Below are 22428 nucleotides of genomic sequence, written 5' to 3' on the forward strand. Positions count from 1 at the left end.
ATGACTAACCCTTCAATAAGAAGCTAGTTTTTTGGTAACGTTTTGTCTGAAATACCTATTACTTACTTTACTTCTGTCCAAAAAAAAAATAATACTCTTCCATAGAGCATTATGCAGCAAAAAATCTTACTGTAACCTTCAAGTTCTTAAGATTAAAATAGAAAATGCTAATTGGTAGCAACATACAATGAAGTATTGCAAGATAAGATTCCTACTTGGTGTAAATTTTTTAACTAAACTAAGCGTAGAAATAATGCTCTTTTAATGTAATTGGAACTCTTTACCTTTGCTACATCCAGAACTCTTGCTGTATTTTTATTTTAAAATACTGATTAATCTCAGCAAATTCTTAATTATTATTATTTTATTTATAATATGAAGTGTCAGAGTAATGGGTTTAGACCAGTTGTCTTGAAATGAGATAGGTGAACGTCTGTATTTCAGTAAACATAGGTTAATTCTAAGGCCAAGTGTTTAATTCAGTCAAGCGCTTATGTAAAGGAAGAGCAAAAGCAGTTGACTGCAGTGTCTTTGAAGAACATGAACATACCATCTCAAATAGATACAGTGGAGTTTGAAGGTTTTCCCTTCCCAACAGTTTCTGGTAACACCCTCATGCAACAGTACTGGAATCAGTGCTGTACTTTGTACATGTATTTAACTTTCCTGGAGTTAGGCATGTTTATGTTGATACTCATTTTAAGGCAGGTTGTTGACTGTATATAACTAGATAGATGTTTCTTAATCTTCACGTTGTTTCCTGACCCTTTCTACTAAAAACCCAGAAATGGAGAACCATAGCAGTTGGGGTACTAGAGTTTTAAGTTCACTCAAAACTCTCATTTTGTGTTGTACTTCTGAAGACAAACTGCTATTTAGTTTATGTGGACATAGCCTGTTCTTAAACTTTCAGACATTTCAGAAAAAAAAAAAAAAAGGCAAAATGATTTTGAAGGAAAGGGAAAGTAGGAAATCCCTCCACTACAAATATATTTTCCATCTGAACTTGTGTATTTACAGATTTGTTTTCAGTTACTGTTTTAGATAGTATGACTCACTTTAATTTTTTTCATTATAAAAAGCATGCTAAAGATTTATACTCTTTATACTGTAATAAATCTAAATATATCATGGGTTCTTCTAGTCTTCAGGCTTTTGAATCTCTTGTATTTGTTTTTCAAGTATTCACAACTGTAAGGGCTAGAACGTGGTTGATTACTATTAGTGAATAATATATAGTGAATAAAATTATATGAAAACTTCAGCTTTAGTGATGCAGTGACACTACAGATTTAGATTTTAAGGGGTGGGAGCTGGAAAAAAAAGCTCTAAGTGTGTCTGTGTTCATTTAAAAATTGGCTAGGTGCTAAGTGTCAATCCTGCAATTTTACGCATGCACATTGGTCTTCAGGCTTGTGTGCAGACCAGATTGATGCTGGAGTCTGCACATTGTGTGTTTTGTGTACTGTCTTTTAAGACTAAAATCCTTTCTCCTCTCCTCCCCACCCCCTCAGTGTGAACACTTGATTTAAATTTATAGAATTCCATCATGAAAAGTTTTTCTAGGAAACTTTTCAAAGCAAGTTTGACCTCTTTTCGGTGGATTATTTGGAACAGTTTCATAGATTCATAATTCTAGACAAAACAGGAAGCCATATAGAATAAAATTGTACTGGAATTTATATTAAAAACTACATAAAAGGAATAAAATCAAGCACTGTCTTGGCCAGTGATTCTCCTTCCCAGCTAAGATAAACAGTATTTCAAAAGTCTGGCTTCTCCGTCAACATCATTCACATTTTAAAACTTCTCTAGCATATGTTAAAGATTAAAGTCTTATCCCTGTGGTTCATGATATTGAAAACCTAATCAAAGAAAATGTCACTGGTAGTTTTTCATTAAATTCAGTTAATTGTGTTTAAAGCTTAGGCTCGTATCTCTTAACGACAGACTCTTTAGGACCATTGAAGATCATCAAGAGCCAGATAGTTGCATCATGGGCACTCCATGTTGCATACTTTATATATGTATATATGGCATATGTTTGAAGGAAATATGGTGGTCTATGGCATCTTTGAGTATCTGTTGCCAGAAAAAAATAATTAAAACCCAATAAATTAAAATCAAAACCAAGATTTGGGTGATCCCCATCCATTCCCCTCCCCTCAAATACTTGGCTAGTGTTTCTGCAATCTCAGTTGTTGATTTTGGGGAAATTTTCTTAATTGTGTTGAAAGACTCAGGTTAGAATAAAGTGTAAAACTAACACTAGTCAGCCTTCCAAGTTAACGACCACATACACTTTTAGTATACTTTCATGTTTTTTTCTTTATTAAACTACATTACCGTGATATTTTGGCCAAAATTAGTTATTGCTGCTTTATATTAAGTTCTGGATGTGGTAAATCAGGTCTGAATGGTTGGCGTACTTTTCTACAAAGTTGTTGCAGCACAGTTGGTGATCTCTACTTAGGAGAGACTGCTGAATGAATAAGCCTTTCAGATGAGCCTTTCAGCAATTTAGGTGCCTAAATTATAAGCTAGAATAATAGAGTATGTCAGAAATATGCTGGTTATAACAAAAAGAAACAAAAATCAGAACTACAGTACCTGACTGACTATGTTATGACAAAAGCAGGTTTTTGCATTTCAAGTTCTCTTTAAGCTGTGGTGCTGAGAATGACTCAGAAAGTTCTTAGAGGAAGAAATAATTGGTTCTCTATTCATACAGTGAGGGACATGGTCTCTGCACTGGCAAGATTAAAATGTAAATATAGGCATATTGCTGGGAAAAGGAGAAAAACATCAAGGGGTCAAGGAAAAAAGGGAATCCATTTTATTTATTCAAAAAATGCTGAATTTGCATATACTGAAAACACTCTGCTTCTTCCTTATTCCTGTATTTCTTTTAGTGTTGCTGTGACAAGATCCAGAGATGTACCATCCTTTGGACCACCTATTCCAAAAGGTGTCACGTTTCCTAAATCAAATGTGTTCAGGGACTTCTTACTAGCCAAAGTCATTAATGCAGAGAATGCTGCTCACAAATCAGAAAAGTTTCGTGCGATGGCCACCAGGACCCGTCAAGAATACTTGAAAGACTTGGCAGAGAAGAATGTCACCAATACACCTATTGACCCTTCTGGCAAGTTTCCCTTCATCTCGCTCGCTTCAAAAAAGAAAGAGAAGTCCAAGCCTTATCCAGGAGCAGAGATCTATAGTTCTGGTGCTATTGTTTGGAGTGTCCATGCAAAAGATTACAGCAAGGGTATGGAAATAGACTGTCTCCTAGGCATCTCTAATGAGTTTGTAGTCCTCATTGAACAGGACACAAAAAGCGTGGTGTTTAATTGCTCCTGTCGGGATGTGATAGGGTGGACTTCAACAGACACAAATATCAAAATATTCTATGAGAGAGGTGAATGTGTTTCTTTGGAGAGCTTCATCAGCAACATTGATGACATCAAAGAGATCGTCAAAAGGCTGGAGGTTAGAATTTGTTCTCTTGTTTGATTCCTCTTCTTTGCTTGCTCTTCTGACCCCACCACCGTGTAAGGCTTCAGTTGCATCAATGTTTGGGATGCCTGAAGCTGTTCGGGTTGCCAATCAATAAATCTGTTAGGACTTTTCTGCCTTTACTTCTCAAAATCCAATATTGCCCTGACATTTAATCAGATACCAGCCAACCGCAGCAGGTTGTGTCAAATGCCTCAGTATTTAAAAGAAAAAAAACACAGGGCTTTCACATACATAAATTACTCCTGCACAATAGATACTGACATGTTACCTTTTTTCTTTTGCTTGTTTTTCCTTCCTTTCTTTGTTTTATAGGCTTCTTGTATCTTCTTTCAAATGAAACTGCAATATCTTTGAGACTGTCTTTCTGTCACCAGCAGGGCGCAGTCCCAATCTCAATTACAACCTTCAGATATTCTCCTAATGCATATGATAAAATAAAAATGTAGTCAATGGTGGTATCTCTATATAAAACATCTGTGTGTTTTCATTTTTTATCGAATTAAATCATGAAAGAATGTGTTATCTTTTATTGTCTTTTCTTTAATTTTACAACTGTAGATGTATAATGACCAGGAAAAAACATGCCATATTAAATTGTTCTTTACCGTATTAGTGTTCATGGTGGATAGAAGAGGTGGCATGGACTATAGCTTACTATGTATAACAGCTGCATGCCTCTACATTACTATTCTGATTGAAAGTTATCTTGCAGTTTACTGAAGCAGCTAGAAACAGGTAGCTTGGTTGTCTGGTTACTGAAGTGTAAGAGAAAAAATAGAGATGTTTGTGTAACTCCATGTGTGTGTTTGTTGTGTGCTGCCATGTTTCTTCTAAAATTCATGTGGTTTCAGTAAAACTTCCAGGCTAAACTTGGGTGACAAGACTCTACTGAAAATACCAGTTTGAGTGACAAGATTGTTTCAGTTGGTTGAATACCGAGGACTGTGATATATTTTCCCCGATCGTGTCCCATCACTGTCTTGGGAGGTGCTTGGTTGATTGTACGAAAATGTAGTCCTTAGACCTGTATGAGCACTGAAAATATGAGTGCTCACTAAATTTTCTCTTCGTTTTAATTCACAGCTTGTGACTAAGGGCTGTGAAACAGTGGAGATGACTCTGCGTAGGAATGGACTGGGCCAGCTTGGTTTCCATGTAAACTATGAAGGCATTGTGGCAGATGTCGAGCCCTATGGCTATGCATGGCAGGCAGGACTGCGACAGGGGAGCCGGCTGGTGGAAATCTGTAAGGTGGCTGTAGCCACCCTGAGCCACGAGCAAATGATTGATCTTCTGAGAACATCTGTAACAGTGAAGGTCGTCATCGTCCCTCCGTATGAGGACTGCACACCACGCAGGTATGCTGCAATAGCTACTTTTGGCCAGAAATTTTTTGAGGGAGGGGAGGAATGCCACCAAATAAGCATTAACTCCAGAAACTATGGCACAGTTTTAATATACAAAAGAAGGGGCAGGGAAAATTGCCAGTACTCACATTCTGGGCCCCACTAAATATTCATTGAATACTGCAGTTTAATAAGATGTCTAAAGAACCTTTAAACTACAAATGGAAATCAAACAACTTTTAATTGAGAATTCTGTGTTTCTGCTGTGTCAAAAATAATTATACGTTGCTCCTTCTGCTTTCCCATTTGTTGATAGTTTGTAGTGTCTGTGGATGTAGTACTTGAAAGATAAGAATGAATGTATACTTTTCTTCTTTCACAAATAAATAAGGCTGTAAATTACTAAGGTCTATCAAATCTATGGATCTGTCCAGAGAAAATGCTGTGAATTGTAATTCTTCTTTACTTAGTAGTAGATCTTGCTGCCTGCCTCTTGCTTCCAATCTTTGTTAAGCCTGAGGAGGCTTGTGTCTACTGTTTTATTGCTCGTACAGATTTTACATGTAGTTTGATCAGAAAAAAACATTAGTTTATGTATTCTTTTTTCTAAATTGGACACTGAGTCTCTGCATTTTTCCTGAACTCATACCACCCAAAGCTTTCTATAATTCTTACTCTTCCCTTCTGAACTCTGCAGATACCTGCATTGTTCAGCCACATAGCATTATGTACTTGCATAAAAGCTAGAAGAATTCATATTTGTTTTTACTGTGAGTCTTAATAACTCTTGTTGTAACGGGTAGCAGAGAGGAAAGGCGTTTTATTTGTCCCCTAGTTGTCAATGGAAAATTGAATACATCAGGGATTAAAATGAGCAGTGGCATAAGGTCACCCATGAGGTATTTGGAAAGCCTTTGTACAGTATTTAGCAGCCCAAGCAAATGGAACGTTCAGCTGCAATCATAGCAAAAGGATTAGAGCAGAAAAATCTGTGTGGAAAGCAGAGATCCTATTATTTCTGAACTAAATTAAGTACAGCCAAAAGCAAGCTTACTGTTAGTGTATCCATACTCACAGCAGGAAGAGAAATTACTGCACTTGTGGAAATACAGTTCTCAGCAGCAGTGGGTTTTGTTGTCTTGCAGAGGGCAACTATAGTCATAGTAGGTTATTACCCAGTTACAAAATTTTGTAAAGCAACTGTTTATCCTGTTTGCTTTATCCAAAATCATTAAGGTTTAGAAACGGTGTCTTGAATTTGTGGCTATCCTACAAATATTGCTGAAGATTTGACTTAAATCATAGCACAAAGCAGTATCTCCTCTGGCAATCAGTTTTCCAAAACTTGAGTCCTTTCATTGTGTCCTCTGGAGGTCATTTAGTATTTCTACTCCAGTAAATTGTACAGACTATAACGGAAATGAAGATCTATTCTGCTTGGTATAATACATTCACATGAGAAGCAGTTCCTATCCTAATAAATTGATTGACGTAAAGTTGGAGGAGGAGCATGGATGCCGTTAGATGGGGTGACTTGCCAACAGTCACGTATGCAAGGTCAGTAGCAGATAAAAAATATATCCAAATACCCTGATTCACAACCTAATGCCCTGCACATAGGCAAGCCTTGTTAAGCTTATATCTCGGCTAAAACATAGTCATTAAAACATTGCCGCTGAACTCATTTAGAGGACTGGTTGCTGACCTTGAAGTTAAGGACACAGCAACTAGAGGGAATTTTGTATTCTTTCTTCTCCAACTGTAACTATGCCTACAAATAAAGAGAAACCCAAACAGCTGAAGTATATAATCATTAGGAAAACAACAGCAAATACTTAAAATAGGGAGGGGGAGAAGAAGGTGAGGGGAAGTGCCAACATTTCAGTTGGATAGCGAGTGGACTTTGAAAACTAATTTCCTGATCATCCCCATTTCCCTTGCAGTGTTCCACATCACACAGATTGGTTTCTTTTCAGGTGAAGCTGCTACATGTGCTTCAGAAGCACTCCTCATGCCTGCCAACTGCTAAGTTAATTTACAGGTCAAGGCTAGAGTTAGACCAAAGTAAAACTCCAAAATGTGTATCTTGTGAACAGCAAGACCTCAACACCAACTGTTTCACTCCATCTATTCCTATTAGACTGCAGAACTTGCTAATATCATTGTATACAGATAACAGGTTACCACTTTGTTTTATATTTTAACTGGGAGGAGATACTGATAGTTCTCCACATTAATGTCATAATCACTTAAAGGAAGAGCTAAAAATAAAAAAAATAAAAAAAAAATTGCACTGATTGTTTACAGAGCTTGACATTCTTTTCTTCCCCATGGGAAAATGATGTGTGTAGGTAAACGAAGTAACCACAATAAATATTCATGCAAATAGAGACACATATATTTGTCAAAATTATCCTAACCAGAGCTGAAGGTCACATTTACCTTCCAAATCAATCTACCATATTAAAATCTATGCAAAAGTTTTCCCTGCATCTTAAATGAACTGGGTTAGCTCATGTCCTTAGTCCAGTTTTTGTGCTGCCCTGTTCCTGCATTTGTGGACGGAATGTACTTGTTTTCTTTTTATAGCGATGTTTTTTTTCTCCTTTCCAGGAGTTCTTCAGAAAACTACCGTATGCCAGTGATGGAGTACAAAGTGAATGAAGGAATGTCATATGAATTCAAATTTCCTTTCAGAAATAATAACAAATGGCAGCGAAATGCAAACAAAGGACAGGGACCTCATGTGGCTCAGGTACCATCCCAAATTCAAAGTCCAGTAACATCTAGGATTGGCTCGGGGAAAGGAGAAGGGAAAATGCCACCCCCAGAACGAGCAGCCAACATCCCCCGAAGCATCTCTAGTGATGGGCGCCCACTGGAGAGCCGAAGGTACGTATCTTCACAAATTGCTTTTTATTGCTGCTCAGCATCTTGTCCGGAAAAAAGCACAATAGATTTATCTAGGTGTCTAAAGACTGCTTTTTATCTTGTTTTTAATTAATCAAAATGCAATATGAATATGAATGAAACAAGCCAAAAGCAAATATTTCTGCTTGGAATGGCTAACCACAAAATAAGTATTATTAGATTGATAGGATATGTTTCACTGTGTCGGACGGTATCTAAAATTCCTATATTGTTACTTAGTTTTTAAATGAGTTGCAAAGTTTTAGATCTAAATGTTCCTGAACCTCTACGTTTTGACATAGTAAATGAAAATTCATGGTTTTATAGGCTTGGTGAAATAACCTAAAGCTCCTGAGGCAGGAATAGCATTTAACGAGATTGTACAGCAAGGGAATTCTGACCAGCACAGAAAGCAGATTTATCTGATTGGGAAGCTTTTGGACTTCTCAGGCTGGATTCTTAAGTTCACATTTATCTAGCATGTGGGTTTTTTTGTTTCTTTTTAAATAAGAAAGCAATTATTATCAAGAAAGGTATCAGGAACACCTTTCACAGTGTTTTTGTTCTTTCATGAAAAAGATTTATAATTCTCAAGTGAACTGTCATTGTTTTGCTTGTCTGTGTATTTACAAAGAGATGTTTTGAGGGAAATAAAGTCATAGCTTCTAGGTCTTGTTTTGGACAATTCCTTAAGAGAAATAATTTTTAAAAGCTGCATACAGATTCTAAGCATGTTTTACATTGCTGAAAAATATAAAGCAGTGGAAATAAGGTGCATAGTGTAGAAAATTTAGAAAGGGAGTTGTAATGAATGAAGCTAAAACATTTTTCAAATCCTTAAGAACTGGGGATGAAAAATATATCAAAAGACAGTACAACCAAGACCAGAAAATTACCAAGGTGAAACTGAAGCTTCTGTGTAAGCCACTGTAACAAATGATGCTAGTTGGTAAGGACTTCAAATTCTTACTTTATTTTTCATTAGATGCTGGCATACGTATGCACTTAAACTGGTTAGAGGGTGTGTCCCATACCCTCCACCTCCTTGTAGCTTTGTGTAAGCTCTACAGATACATGCTTAAAGCTTGCATTAACAGGAAATTGCCAACCTTGAAAGCACTAGTAATACGTATGTATGTATGTATATATACAATTTATCTTTTTTCTTTAATTGATACAGTTGTGAGTGAGGAAGGCTGCAAAAGCCTGTGAGACACTGGACTTAGTTCTGTCTGTAATGATATATTTAGTGGAAGATAAAAATTGCATGGCTTCATGCAATATTTGCTGGTTATAGTTGGAGACCAGTAGATGATGAGTTTGATGGAATAGGAGTAGGTCTGTTTTTTTGTTGTTGTTTTTGTGTTTTTTTCCTCCGTCCTGTGCTGTAGAATCTTACTCTGTAGTTATGGAAGGCACAGAAATACCTGGGCAAAGTTTCAGGGAGTGGCAGGACATTGGATTCAGTTGAGCTGCTCTTCTTTTCATAAGCCTCTGTCTCTTTGTGGTACTAACCAAAGAATTTTGTCTATAATCTTGAGTGGTTGGTTCCATTCCTTGTGCTGAGGAGGATGAGACCTTGGCTGCACTGAGAGATGTGGTATTACTAACTGTGGTTTTCTTGTGCACAAAAATCCACGTGGGCAATACAACACACCTAAAGCATCCAACATTTATCCAGTTGCTTCTAGTGGGGAGTTATGGAGTTTTGCAAAGGAAAATTACATTTCCATATACTCAGTATTTGTTTTCAAAATGTGAAACTTTGACTTTCCATTTCCTTCATTTTCAAAGTATGTAGGAGGGTTTGTTTTTCCTACAGACATTATTTTATGTTTTTATACAGAAAAGGTTCTATTGGATTTTTTCATCCTGAAATGTATATTACCAAAGTAGCTTTTTAGTTTGGTGGGGTCTTTTTTTGGATGCCTGAGAAAAGTCTTCTCTCATATCTGTCTGCTCTTCTAAACATGTTAGTCTTGGCTGGATCAAGTTTAAATATAACTGCAGCTGCGTGAGGTTAATGTATTTCCAGTTAAAGTGAAGAAAAATACAGTTATGTCATTTTAAAGGAATACTGAAGGAAAAAAAAAAGCAATAAGCTCACTGCAAGACTCTTGTTTGTCTTTTCTCTGCATGACAAAAGCAAGCTTTGCATTTTAGGAAGCTCAGATACTTCCATTCTTACTGTGTAAAATCTTGAAAATGAACCAAGATGAGATTTTCATAGCCCTGTTAACAGCTGTCTCATTTGATTTATTTATTCTCACCACTAATTTTTCTCCTTTTCAAAGAGCAAAGATCACATATCAGCAGATGCTGGCATATGCCTGCATGTTTCTGGTGTGGGCAGCAGTGATGGGGCTGCGTGTTGCTTTGCTCCCTGTGATTTGTTCCTTGTTTAGTTCCCTCTTGGTTGGATAAATTGATGGCAAAGAATAGTCTGGTAAGATGGGTACCAGAATCTATGCTGGTGGTCCATGTTATCTGATCCAGTAACAACCCTTTAATTAATACAGTTATAAATGTGGCCCCATTGTATATAAAAAGGCTATTTCACCATCCCTCTCTGCAGTATTTATGTTCAATAGAGCATTTTTAAAGAGCTGTAGAAAGAAACAACTGTCACTGAAAAGAACATGAATGAGAGTTTTGCTAGTAGAGAATTTTTTTAGTGTGATCTGTTTTCAGTCTTCTCTGACGATGAAGGTAGGAGGGGAGGAAACAGCATACCCAGAGGGTCTCTAGCTCAGTTGTGAACGAAAACCCTTCATGGCCTGTGTGGGACTGTGAGAACGCAGTGACAGATAACACTAGAGCAGCAAGTGGGAATTCAGATTTACCTGTTCAACTCAAAGTAGGCAAGTTTTTCATGGATCACTGAAATACTCTTCTTAGTGATAGTAATCTAGCTCATTTCTGCATATTTTTTTTTTGTTTCAGCTTTCAAGGTAGCAATTCACGTTGCATCACTGAACTTTCTAGCTCTCTTCTACGTTATGCTTTCAGAACATTTGGTTGTTCAAACTGATACTTTGTCTTAGCCCAGGGTTTGTGAACCATCAGGACTTGGGGGTCCCTGTCAGCCCCTTCATTAGCACTGCTCCGACCTGTGACATGAAACCCGCTCTGCATCCCTCTCCTACCCCCCTTCTTGTGTTCCCATCTGCAGCTCAAAGACCAGGGCTGGCTCATTTTCCTTCTTAGCCAGGCCACTGGTGCCTTACTAGTGAGAGTCGAAGCTCAAACTCATCAGCCTTACAAGCAGTAATTTTATGTTCATATAAAACACCTTATCATTCTTTTGGTTTTGACTTACTTTTGTCAGCCATCTGTCAAGAGAACCCATGAGAGTCACCGAAGTGTTACAGGTCCTAATTATGGCTCATTAGCAAGGCTGTGCAGATAGCCTGTATTTCCTTACTACCGTCAGGGCTTCACTTTCCAAATGAAGGTGCTGCTAATGATCAGTGGGGCTGGATATTTACCTGTGAGAATCAGCACCAGTCAGCAATTTCAGAATTAAATTATAGCTATACCTCCATTTTCATGTTCAGCCGTGGTCTAACTATCGGCAGCTATCATTTGTGTCTCTTCAGCGCTGAGCCCCAGTTAACACATGCTGATGTTTGGCCGATGTTAATATTTAGCTGTTTGAAGGTGACATTTATCGCTCCTCGTTCCCGCTTGCTGTTGGCTGCACGCTCTTTGTTCGCTGAGCAGGGTGCAGTGACGGTGGTGACAGATACCCTCCACCGAGCAGCAGACGGGCAGAGTTTGCGATCCGTGTCCTAAGGGACATGGCAGCTGGGAAGCACGTAGTGAATTGATCTGTGTGACTCTTCGAGCTTTGAGTCTCAGACGCTTTTTGGAGAAAGCGCAGAATTGCAGGAGGGGAATCCTGTCATCAGCCATAGCTCAAGCAAGTAGAATTTCTGAGAATAAAATAGAGATGTTACCGTAGTTCTGATATATCAGGCCTTACATGACTGAAGTGTAACTTTTTTGGAGTTACCTGCTAGTGATATTTGGCTGACGATCACTTTATATAGCTATAGTCTCTAAAAATAGTTACTGAGTGAAACAAATTTAGGTTTTTGCACTTGTTATTTTTGCTTTAGCTCGTTTAATTATGTTAATTAAAAGCTGTGTTATCAGTCCTGAGAACTAGTGGATTTCGTTTTTGTATCATATATATAAAAACCTCTTAGCCTCCCTAAGGAACTGCTGTTGTAGGTGAGAGGGTTGCTTGCTTGACAGTCCCTGACTGAAAGCAGACAAATGCCTGACCTGCAGAGTACTTAAATCTGCCCATATTGAATTATCTTCATGCATCCAATTCACTAGCTTATACTTAAAATCTCCCTATTCCTCGTATTTTACCCTGGCTTCTTTAATGTATTCATGATTGATGTGCATGTTTGTAGTAGCAGGAGAAATAATCAAAAACTTTATACATCTTAATATAAATCTCTAATGCTACTGCAATATTAAGACTAAAGGATCTAGTAATACAAATGCAATAAATTCCTTTCACGTTAATTAGTTCACATGAGACACTATGTAATCTATAGCCCAGAATAAATATCAGAGGAAGACATTAGGGAAAACAATGATAAAACTACATATATAAGTGAAGCATGCCAGAGCTGATGTTACTGGAGAAGATGTAATTTTGGAGCTTGTCTTATTTATTTTTCCCTCCCGCTATTTTGAGTTTGTTTCATACAGTTGGCTTCCAAACTTTGATTTGCTATGCGATTTTAGTCAGGATCCTTGTGTAAATGTATATTTTGATACTTCCTTTGATTAAACTATGAGAATTTCTTTAAACAGAGGACATCTGCCTCGTTCAGTTCACACAGTGGATGCAGCTCATTAAAGAACAGCTATTTAATATTTTATTTTCCTCTTCATTACTCCATCCCCTATTTACTGGATGGTGTTCAAATCCCACTGTAAAGATGCAATTATTAATTCCCCTCTAAGTTTGCGGTGGCACCCATTACTATAGTTTCTGAATGCTTCATGTGGGTATTAATTAAACTTAATTTTCAAGACTCTTGTGTGAGAAGAGATGTCTTTAGACCTCTTCAGATTAAGAACAAAGGTAGAGAAATTATGTTCTAATCAATTGCTATGTCTTATTTTGGGCATCTCAAATTTGGAAGTGTGCCCAGCATTGTTAATATTTTATATATTCTAATTACAGCTTCAAATTAAAGCTTCAGCTGCTTTGGTAAGTTTTCAGCACAGAAGTAAATCAGGCCTCGGCATCAAGTCAGGCCTTTGAGAAGCTTGCAGTTAGTGACAGTGAATGAAAAATCATCTTTAACAAGTACGCCAATGGTCACACAGGAATGCTGCAGCAAGTGCAAGATGAGAATTCAGTTTGCTAAGACAGCAAGGAAATGCCTTGATTCTAAGGCCATCCCTTCTCTTCTCTCAGCTGCACCTCCTGCATGTCAGAGCTGTGCAGAAGAGACCAGAGTATGATTGTATAATTAAAGACTGTCTTAGGCCATAGGCTCAAAGCATGCTAGACTGACATTTTTTCCTATGATGTATATTATGTGCATATGCAAGCTGAAGATCTGGGGAAAGTTACAGCAAATGACTTGGAAATGAATTATTAAGAGCAAGATGGATGCTTTTGATGTCTTTGTCATACTAAGCAAATAAACATACGCCCATCCCACTCACTGTCTTCACAAAAGATGATTTTCTTCCCATACTTGGCAAGAGTCGACCAGTCCTTTCAGGATGAACTAGGTCTGTTAGAGCTAAATCACGCGTACTATAATCCCAATTCAATTGACTGCAAGGTAATTGTATCTCTTTAATGCAATGGACGCTTGGCCTATTTTTAAATTCAATTATGGAACTCATGCACTTAACCATTTTGGAATTTCTTCTCAAAGCTGTCTTTTGAAATAGATAATAGCCTGTTTTAGTTTATTTTTTTAAATTATAAATAAAAGACAAGCACAGAATAACTTAACTACAGGGACATACTGCTAACAATACTTTTGAATATTCCTTTTGTCTTGGAAAGTGCCTTTCATCAGTAGATTTCAAATCAGCTTAAAAGGTCAATTCAAACTAATTTGAAGTTCTTTCGTCTTATTTGTATGTTTCACATAAAATGAAATGTCTTTCCTTGTTTATGTTCTCTTGTGAACTGTACCAGTAAAATGTGTTGCTGCTTTAAATAATAGGGTGTCCTGCCAAACTCGTTGTTCCTTGCTGCTGTTAAGGCCACATTTGTAATGATTTTTTTTTTTTGCCCTCGGGGCCTTTCATCTTTGTAAATGAGTTATAACTCCATGACACAGTTCTGAAAATTTGATGTTCCTTCTGAATAGTGCTGTCACTTTTTGGTAAGGCACAGGAAATAGAGAAAAGGCATAGATGAATCCAAAGTGAATATGTAAGCATTTTCTAACAGTAAATCGTTTACAGAAACTATTGAAGTAAAGGGTTTCCATGCCATTAATAGTAAATGAAAATTTGTGGAAAAAGCTCATTTTCAAAGTGTGTTGCTCTGCCAGCATAACTTAAATGTGTATGATTATATTAGATGTGTGAATGCTGTTGAAAACACACATTTCTGTTGGCCAAACTGTTTTTTCCTTTATAAGAGTGCCAATGGGAAAACGAACTGCTTGGCTCACTGCTCCCCAAGTTTCCAAATTTTGAACTGTTTACTTTGCAATTAAGTATTTCAGAGTTGTTGCTTGATAAATGTGAGAAGATAAATTCAGTTCAGTAGACTAGAAAGGAATTACTGAGTTTGGTGTGATACTTTGATGGTCAGGAGTAGTTGGATCATTCCTTTCTTGTCTGGGGAAAAAGAGTTGCTACTAATGATGTGTACTTTATGAAATTCCAGATGATCAGCATGTTTGGTTCAGCCCTGTTGCTCTTTCCTCTTTTAAGCTTTAGTTTACTGGTTTTTGGTAAAGTACTGAGACCAAATGCACTTTTTTTTTTTAAATCTACCTGTCTATAAGTATTTGGATATGCATATACTTGAATATACGCATATTAGTCAGTGCTGTGCTTTTTTGTATTTTCAGAAGAGTTTTTGAACTTTCTTACAGTACTATGGTGAGAGCAGATTAAAATCTGCTCGTTTACAGATACAGGTTAAGTATGTAGGTTAAGATAAATCTCTGGACTAAATTTTTGTGCTGAGACAACTATCTTTTTTTAAAGTCAATATTTTTAGTGTGTAATTATGCATTTTAACTCAGAAAAATACCGTAAAAGACTTACATTCACAATATAATTTATTCTCGGATGGTGTAATTCAATTCGAAGTCGTAGATCACTGCAGAAGTACTAAATGGCTTCAGTCACTGTAAGTTGAACAAAAAACTAACCAGCAGCACTGAATTCAGTTGGGGTTTGGAAAATAAAGTGCTCAAAGCAGAAAAGGATCTAGAAAAGACTTCAATTGTAGAACAGGATATACAAGTTCAACAGTGTAAGCATTCTGTCCAGATGCATGTGTCGAAAATTCTAGTCTGTTTATTTGCTGTACGGTTATTCCAACAGGAGAAGGCTTCATATGATTCAGGTCTGTATTTTCAGCGTTCTGATATGTTTTATATGCGAGTGTTAAGTTTTTGGGTGGATTTCAAGATATTTATAAATAATGTTACATTTTTAGACCTTATGCTTTAATGTGGGCCAGTTTGGTGGCATAGGGATAAGCTTGACACCCTTGGAAGAGTTTGCATAGACAACTTTGAATTCCAGGCAAGAGTTTGTTTTGAGAGGTAGAAGTAGATCGCTTTGTTTGGTATTTGGGTATGGAATTTCATGCTTCATTATTCCTTACATTCAATCTCAAAAAACAAATCGGGACTTTAGAAACTGTGGTGCTTTCCTAGTTTGTGCTGGGAATTCCTCCCCCATCCCCACCTGCCTTTCTTCGTTTACTCCCATAGACTATCTTTTTAAAGCTGATTTCCCTGGTTCCACAGGGAAAGGATTAATAGAGGGAACATGTCTAATCTTTTGACTGGCACTATTTCTACTGTCTCATTGATGACATGTTCTTTGCTGATGTGACATTTTGCACTGGGTAGTCCGTCATGCTTTGCACTGTGTTACTGCAGTTCGGAATTGCTGATTTGACTGGTTCTCTTGCTCTGAACAGGTTGTCGCCTGGTTCTGATGTCTACGTCACTGTTTCATCCATTGCCTTAGCAAGGTCGCAGCAGTGCCGCAATTCTCCAAGCAACTTATCAACCTCAAGCGAGACTGGCTCTGGTGGGGGCACATACAGACAAAAATCTATGCCAGAAGGGTAGGCACTCTAGACTTTTTTCATATTCTTTTTAGGCAGTTTTTTGTTCTCTGTTCCATTTGTTGTAATGTATGTTAAACACAGGAGTGTTTACACAGCCTCCTGCCAACTGTTCTTTACGCGCATTAAAACATGTTTGTCCTCAAGTATCACTGTCATGCTTTTTGGAAGTCAGATTTTTAAATCCCTTGCTTATACTTTTTCCATTTGCACCCTGACTTTATCTCTCTGATCCCAGTCTACAACAGAGCTGAGGCTGAGAGCTCATAAAGGAACCTTTATGTATTAAAAAAAAATAAATTAACAGTAAATTAATTCTAAATTAACAGTATTGGTTTAATGTTGCAAATTGTTCCATTTCACAGGTTTAGATTCTAAAACTAATAGGTTTAGGGCTTTGCAGTCTATACTAATAGTGGAAGCAAAATAGTGGTGACTGCAGCGAAGACTTCAAATATATGTGCTAAATAATCCACAACTAGTATTTTTTTTTTCCAAGTGTTCATAGTCACTCTGTTTTAAGGCTATGTAATCCAACTTTCCAGAAATCTTCAAACTCTGAAATGATCCAATGTCAACGTAAGGGGCAGCTTGTAGAGGAAGAAATTAAATTTGTATCATTTTCGGAGAACACTGAATGGAGCAATAAGTCAAGCGTCTCTAAGTAGGGAAAAAAATAATTGGCAGTAAGAGCTATCTACCACATCCCAAATTACTTCCTGTAGAGAATAGAGAGCAAAACTGTTCATATTGCAAAGCTTTCCTGTGAAGTCTTGAATACGTTGCTTGTCATTGTGTGTAATTCATTCTATTTTGAGTCTTATATAAAATAGAATGTCTTTCTCTCTATTATAGAAAAAAATAGATCATTAGTAAGAATAAATATCATTGTCAAGAACTGCTTAGCACAAGCCACTTTTTTAAGCACAAGCCACAGTCTTTTGCCTGTTTAGGTACAAAGAATGCTGTCCTGAGCATGTGTTTAAACAAGTGCTGCTTCTTGCTCCAGGTGACTGAAGATTCGTCTCCCTGTATTCTCCTTGTAGCTCAGTTTGAGGTTTTCAGAGGAAGCCATCTCTTCTCTGTTGCACACCTTCATGAAAGCCTTCATTTGTGAGACTATCACTGTCCAGGCCATTATTTGAGTTTGTACTAAAGTCCTACTGATGCTAGGAGACTTGCTCTAAATCCATTAAACTTCATTGTACAGAAACTAAATGGAAGCATGTCTAGAGCTCTGCAGCTGGAAAGAACACTTTAACTTCTTTATACACTGTATACTTCTGTCTCATTCATGCCAGCAGCTCTTGTGTTGTCTAGAATTCTGAAGAGCAGCTTGTGCTCCCAATATTTGTCTGCTCTTTTCCAACTACGTCATTTGCTCTAAAAAAAAAAAGTGATGCTGCCATATGTCCATAGACCATTGCAACCATAACTGCTTGAGTAGGAAGGAGTTTTCACACATGGGGTTTTTGTTTTGAATTGGCCTCATAGCACACCACCACCCTTCCCCAGTCCTTTTCCATCTTTCAGGTTGGTTATACACATATTTTCACTGCAGCATTCTTTGAGAATTTGGCAAGTTCAGCAAAGATGTGTCCTAGAAACCTTTCATACACTTCTGTTTGTTTCTGAAATTTATTCAATCCAACAAACAATATTTTAATGGAATAATGAAGGAAGTAATTAATACATGAACTTTGCTTTTACTTATCAGATACCTAAAAAAACAAACAACAACATGAAAAAACCACAGCTAAATCCTTATCGAACTCCAATGATGTGACTGTTAAATTCTATTCTTAAAGGAAAAGCACTTTGTATCTCATACTGTCCTTGCACACATGGGTTATAATTTACCCAGGCCTTCCCAAACATTATCTACCAGGCTAAAGAGAAAGTGCAAAAAATGTCGTTAAGTGAGAAACATTCCATTGCCTCAGTAAGCAAAGTAGTGTTCATTACAGTTCCTTGGGCATCTTTTGTTGAGATTCATCTGAGAGGCAAGATTCTGGGCAGCTTTATAGAGGTGTCTGGTACACCATGTAGAGGTGGCAGAGATTAACTCATATGTTGTTAAAGTAGGGGAGAGATAGTAGCATTCGATTGCTGAGAGTGTGGAGTAGGTACCTGTCCGAAGAGGTGCCGTGGCCTGAAGGTAATCTTCCTGAGGTGGGGCTCCGGCATGCTCTGGGTATGCCAGTCCCTGAGACCTCCCAGCGCAGATCTCAACTGCATCACTTACGTGTACGTTTCTTTCTTGCTGCATGGTATGACCAGTTTGAACAGTTTGTGAAACTTAATGACTGGAAACATGGGTGTGAGTCCAACCTTTACCAGATATCAGTAAAAGCAGTAATTGCTGCCTCTTCTAGGTTATTGGTCCATAATCTGACTTGGGTATAGGCCACGCTTCATTGCTTTCAAGAGTATCCAAATTGGTTTTGATGTATGTATGTGTATTTCGTATACTCATCCCGAGATTACCTGAAGGTACATATATGTAATAAATGGTAGTAAGGTGTGAAGAAAATACTGAAATAATGCGTTTCTTCTTAAGATCATATATTTAAAAATACATATATTTAAGCAATATTCCTGTTCTTTTAATCCTTTGCCTGTTCTTTTAATCCAGATTGACTTCTACTTAGTTTTTGGATTCCTACCTACGTACTCTGATGGGCCATAAATTTAAACAGCATGGAATATAGCACCACCTGCGCCTACTATTCCCATTTTTAAATAGCCCACTTCATGTTAAAAAAAAAAAAAAGATATTTCTTCCCATTTCAATCAGTAAAGCAGTGGTTTTAATGAAATAAGATTAGCAACACAGTATTTTTGTTTATCTCTAACCTGAAAAATATGCACACCATAGAATGCGAGAATAAATGAACTGTTTTCATAGATATGAACATACGGGCTTTAGGTAAGAGGACAATATAAATATATAGAAAGTAAAATATGGATGCATCCCAGCTTGGTCGAACTAAGACTTCCTGGATTTTTGGCTTTTTCTTCTGTTTACCAATTTCTCATTATTTTATCATGAAAATATATTCTTCCCAAAATACTTCTCAAATCTAAAAAGTTTGGAAATTATCTCAGATCAGTGTTTAAAGAATGTCAGCTTCTAAAATAGTGTGTTGTCCTTTTGTGCATTTATTGAATCAGTATTGAATTTAGCATGTTTAATTTAGGAATTTGATTAAGTGAACTTCTAGTTACAGTCAGTGGATGGAAAAGGAAAAGCCTTACCCACATAATGCAATCTCAATTTAAGGTGTTTTTATTCAGAGGGCAGGTGTATCCAGATTTTATTGACCTTTTTATTCATCAGATCATATGTTAGTTATGCCAGGGAGAGATGAAAAAAGGAAGTAGGGTCATGTTTGGAAGACCCAAGTTCAAATTTTGACATTCTGGAGCTGTGCTGGAGGTGTACACAGATTCTGGAGGCTTGTCTTTAAAGGTGGGAGTGTGATTTTGTTGTTCTGAGTCATACTGTCTTTGGTGGGTTCACCTGAATTAGTAAGTAAAAGAACATTCAAATAGGGTCACCACATTAAGCTAGTTTTGATGGTGTGACAGATCTAAGCTGCACATTAGAGGTCGTGAGCAGTCTGTAGCTAGTAGTGTGAGTAGAAAGCATCGTTTGAGCTATTTTATTTTCTCTTGTTATATTAGGCACTGAGAGCTAGAGAAACTCCTTGATATATAGAGAATATATCAGCTGGTTGGAATTCTTTTGAGAAGTTTTGGATTTTTTTTTTCCTTCAGGGTATGTCTGATTTTAAAAACAAACAAACATTATTCTTGAAGAATTCTTAATGATTGGCCTGGTAATTCTGAACCGATCTGTACTTACGTGTGATTTATGTGTAATACAAAATTATAGTTTTAATTCTTACGGACTTTGGCATATAATGCATGTATATTTTGGTCTCTCCTTTGAATTTAGATTGTTCTGCTTAAGTTTACTTTTACCTTTTATTGAGTTTTCCAAAATCCATCTGACTAATCTAACAGGATTTACAAAGTCCAGTGAACCCAGTTTTCTTTTGCTCCATGTGCTTTCTTCTACAGCAGTAGGTATAATTGATGCCTCCCTGATTTCCTACTACTGTATTTAGTTCTCACTAATCAACTCAAGTTATTTTATGATTGAAACTACATAGTTTACAGAACTCGTACCTCTCAGGTTTTTGGGGTCCTTAAAAAATAGTCAACTTCATAAAATCTTAATTAAAATATTTGGCAGTGTAATATTGCCCCAAATAAATCTGTGTTGTTTGCATGTATGTGTGCGTCACTAAAGTGTGACCTAGTAGTCTTTCACTTAAAACCCGGGAAAGTGGCTGAGATCTGTGGGATTCCAAAATGAACCTTCAGATACTCACTTAGACTAGATCCAAGGTAGCACTTTCCCAGCTAAAAGGATTCATCCTTAAAATCTGCTCCCAATAAACACACCTCATTCTCCTATGTGACTTTTATCCAAACTTTCATGTTCTACTCATTGTGGTTTCTGTAACTATTTAACTGTCTGGTCACCTTTCCTTGTAAATGTCTGTGTAAATGAAAGCCCGTAATGTTATTCCTGGATGGTTTGGGTCTGTGTTTGAATTGTATGTATTGTAACAGATTTTCTTGTTCAAAAATGATTAATAAATTAATGTGTACTGTACATCTTATGCATTAAAGGTCCTAAATGTGTCCTGAGAGCTGCCACAAAAATGAAATGGAACATCAATCATACTGCGCATTACTCTGCCCTATTGCTTTACACTGGCTTCTTAAAAGTGCTCTTTCCCCTTTATTCATATTTAAAATCACTATCTGCTTTGTTTTTTGGGGTGTTACAACAGGTTTGGAATTAGCCGTAGATCCCCTGCTTCCATTGACAGGCAGAACACGCAATCAGATACGGGTGGTAGCGGCAAATCCACACCCAGCTGGCAAAGAAGTGAGGATAGTATCGCTGACCAGATGGGTAGGTAATTAATTCTTTACAACGAGCAAGTGGTGCTAACCACAAGGTGACTTTGGCAATACTTGTCTCTGTGCAGAGGGAGAACCCTCTTAAGCACTGTATTTTTCAGTGTCTTTGAAAGTTAACCTTGTTCATCAGGATGAATAATTAGATCTTGAACATATATTAGCTTCGGCAGTCTGTGTCCTTGAGACCTATGAATATCACCTGAGGAAGGACTCATTTCAGTTTTGCATTTGACAATGGGGCTAAATCTACCTTAATACTTTTACCCTGAAACACTGTCCTTTTAGAATCAGTTGGGTGGACACATTTAATAATTTGCCTTGCTGTTGAGGACTTGTTTGACCTCACCTGCTCTCCCAAGTGACTTAACTTAGTTTATTTTTTGCTTAGTTTGTGTAAAGTACTTGTGATGCTCCCTTTCAAATGGTGCTATATAAATGCAAATTGATTGTTTGATCATTGAAGCTATAAAAATACCATGTACAAAATGGGTAAAAAATGCAATTAAAGTTTAAATAGTGAAGTAAATCTATAGCTTGGTAATCGCCTTCCACCAGTGTATACATTTTCATTGCACTTGGCAATTAAGCTGTCAGCTGAAGGAACATATTAACTACATAAAACAGCTGGGTACTGAGGATTTGCATTGTTAAGCCTTCATTTGGAGTTTCTGCACATAGACCTTTTCCCTACGGCTATGGCTTGATTTGCGTGGATACCACTGAGATTGACACCAATGGAATTGTTGTACTATCTACAAACAGTGTTGATCCAACATGATGAGCATGGTCAAAATTGATAGATTGTTTTTTTTCTTACTTTGTTATCATAGATTAAACAATACCATACTTTTTCCATCCTTGCATATATACGGATCATTTTGCTGCATCGTAGCTCTTTGCTTGTTCTATATAAATTGACTAGTGTTGAAAACAGAATAAAGTTCAGTGAATTTAGCAGGAGTTTTGTGAGGGAAATGCGGTCGTCAGGTTCTGGAGATGTACTTTGTTCACATACCTTCACAACCTCAGAGAGCTGTGCCTTATTATTGAAACCATCTGTCAGTCCCTCCCTCACAACTCCCCCCCCATACTTCTTGCTAAAAAGCTGTGATTATACTGATCTGCAGTTCTCATTTTGACAGAATGATTTTTAATCACACATGTTTTGATACTGTTGTGATGGTAACGACACATGTAAAACCGATCCTTTCCTCAGCATTACTTTTGCAGACCAACGGTTGTGTGTTGATGCTGGCACTAAGCAGAGCTGCCAGCGAGTTCTGTTCTAAAATGTCAGGAGTCGCCATATTAGCAAAATAAATAAAGGCCAAAAAG

The 22428-nt window shown here is 37.2% G+C and overlaps 1 protein-coding gene across 17 annotated transcripts in view; it reads left to right on the top strand.

Moving 5' to 3' along the window:
• Nucleotides 1-22428, top strand: part of SIPA1L1 (signal induced proliferation associated 1 like 1) — a 205527-nt gene that overhangs the window by 158595 nt on the left and 24504 nt on the right. For 15 of the 17 annotated variants that reach the window (XM_083839245.1, XM_083839247.1, XM_083839246.1 and 12 more), the window contains 5 exons: nucleotides 2913-3489; nucleotides 4603-4877; nucleotides 7479-7757; nucleotides 15943-16092; nucleotides 20961-21085. In XM_083839245.1, coding sequence (XP_083695371.1) covers nucleotides 2913-3489; nucleotides 4603-4877; nucleotides 7479-7757; nucleotides 15943-16092; nucleotides 20961-21085 — 1406 coding nt within the window. The remainder of the gene's footprint in view (nucleotides 1-2912; nucleotides 3490-4602; nucleotides 4878-7478; nucleotides 7758-15942; nucleotides 16093-20960; nucleotides 21086-22428) is intronic. The other 2 variants (XM_083839243.1, XM_083839244.1) reach the window with 1 other exon arrangement.

This window comes from Anser anser, assembly GCF_964211835.1.
Source record: "Anser anser genome assembly, chromosome: 5".
Taxonomy (NCBI): domain Eukaryota; kingdom Metazoa; phylum Chordata; class Aves; order Anseriformes; family Anatidae; genus Anser; species Anser anser.